Consider the following 2,252-nt stretch of genomic DNA (forward strand, 5'->3'; position numbering starts at 1 on the left):
AATACCTTATTTAGGAATGATAAATTAATCGAGTTTGATGGATACCAACTTAACTTGACTTGATGATAAATATTTTTTGGACATGATAGATAGTGAATAGGGTATGAATATTAACAAACCCGACCTGAAACCCGCCCGAACCTAACCTGAAATATATATTTATATTATATAAATATATTTGTAGAATATTTATATTTTTTTAATACAATAAGATATATCCATACCTTAATACTGAAATAAAACACATATATTTGAATAATATTTATCATTTAATTATTTATTATACATATACATACTTCAAATATATACACACACATACGTTAACTATTTTATTTTCTATTGATTATAATAGACACCAATTGGATATCTAAAATCAATAGATATTTTATAAATATTTAAATTTTTTATCTTTGATGAATAAATAAAAGGATATAAATATCAAGAAATCTAACATGCGGGTATTAATAATCATCTTGTAACCTTATAGGTAACAGAAAGATTAATGGAAAGAGCGACATAAGGATGCTATATTGGACTTTTAAAACCAGAGGGACTAGCTAATTACTTTTCTAAGAATACAGGGACTAAGTAAAGCAATAATTTAATTAATATTAGTCAACAATGGTAGAGGAATAAGAAGAAAATTCCAAGATAGTCACTCGTATCACCATATATTAAAATAAACAAATAAAAAAGTAACCCCACTTTGGCACTTTGCTTTTAAAACATTCCAGCCTGAATTTCCTTTTCTTTGTGGTGAAGGAGCAGAGAAACTTCCATCCAAGTATTGGGATCTTAGTGACCATTTCCTCGTGTTTTTCCTACTTCTTTGCCGCCATGGGCAACATACAAGCAGCTTCCCTTCACCTCCTTTGAAAGCTGACTCTTCGTGCATTCAGATGCCGCCTCTATGAATATGTTGAGCCTATATAATTAGCATCCCTCCTCTCCATTCCTTAAAGCACATCATTCATAATTTATTTTTCCGTGGAAGAGAATTAGCCTTTGAGTTTCCTCTCTTGCAGCAATATATTACTCAGTCAATGGAGGCTTGCCATTTAGCCAGCTTAATCACAGTGCAAAAGGCATCATCAAACGCCAACCAATCCTTTTCTCTATTGTTTAAAATGGTTCATTTATTCTTATGTAAATTGATATTTAGTAGGTTCAATAATTTTCAGAAGTTGTTTTCAAGATTTCGGTTCTTCATCCAATCCCAACTAAGCCTTGGCAACTCAGAGCTTTGGGAAGATGATGATGGAAATCAGGATTCTGAGACATCAATGAAATCCCAGGAGTCTTGCTTTGACAACAAGAGAGACGAAAGGAATATCTGCAGAGAAGATGTGGAGATGGTGATGGAAAACTTTGGACTTTTTTGCAGCAGAGAAAGTGAGGATCTTAAGGAGTGGATGGATTCTGATGAACTTTCACAGCTGTTTGATGAGAAGGAGCCGAGCTTGGAGGAAATTAAGGAAACTTTCAATGTTTTTGACCACAACAGTGATGGTTTTATTGAAGCAAGTGAGTTGCAGAGAGTTTTCTACATATTGGGATTGAAGGAGGAACTTGAGCTAGAGAAGTGCAGAAAGATTATCAGAATCTTTGATGAAAATGGAGACGGAAGATTAGATTTTAATGAATTTGTAAAGTTCATGGAGAACAGTTTTTGTTGAATACAAATCTGAGAATTATCAATAATCTAATCTTATTTGTTCTTTTTTCCCCTTCTTTAATTTAAGTATTTCCTTCTCTTGTGCGTATTAAATCTGAATATCCATGTTACTCTACAGATAGTTTAAGCAGGATACATATATTGCACATAAAACCAAAAGTAGGAAATATGAATTTGTTGAGAAGAGAAACAGCCCTCTCCTATATTTTACCTCCGGTAGAAACTAGCCAATTGACAGATGCCTTGTTCTATATCCAAAAATAACACATGGGATTAGCTGCACGGGTTAGTTAAAAGAACAGAAGGAATACAGCAGCTTCTCCACTTACGCTTTTGGACTGTATCATAAGAACGAGGAAATAATCGAAGCAGAAAATGGTTCTAATTGAATTTGGCATTAATTTATGGTTTTGATTAAGATTATAATTAAGCTCACATGTGCATATGTTACCTAATATCAATTACATTTTAACCAATAAAATATTTAATATGAACATCATGATCACGTGGTCATACAACTAATAATAAGATTAATAATGAATCTTAAAAAGCCGAAACATCACTCATGGTTGCATAC

The 2,252-nt window shown here is 32.5% G+C and overlaps 1 protein-coding gene across 1 annotated transcript; it reads left to right on the plus strand.

Moving 5' to 3' along the window:
* The first annotated feature begins 753 nt into the window (after positions 1-753).
* On the plus strand, positions 754-1,701 carry LOC7463042 (probable calcium-binding protein CML46). The gene has a single exon (XM_002305328.4). The coding sequence runs from the start codon at positions 1,044-1,046 to the stop codon at positions 1,674-1,676; it is 633 nt and encodes a 210-aa protein (XP_002305364.1). The 5' UTR covers positions 754-1,043; the 3' UTR covers positions 1,677-1,701.
* Positions 1,702-2,252: the final 551 nt, after the last annotated feature.

This window comes from Populus trichocarpa, chromosome 4 (genome assembly GCF_000002775.5).
Source record: "Populus trichocarpa isolate Nisqually-1 chromosome 4, P.trichocarpa_v4.1, whole genome shotgun sequence".
Classification (NCBI taxonomy): Eukaryota; Viridiplantae; Streptophyta; class Magnoliopsida; order Malpighiales; family Salicaceae; genus Populus; species Populus trichocarpa.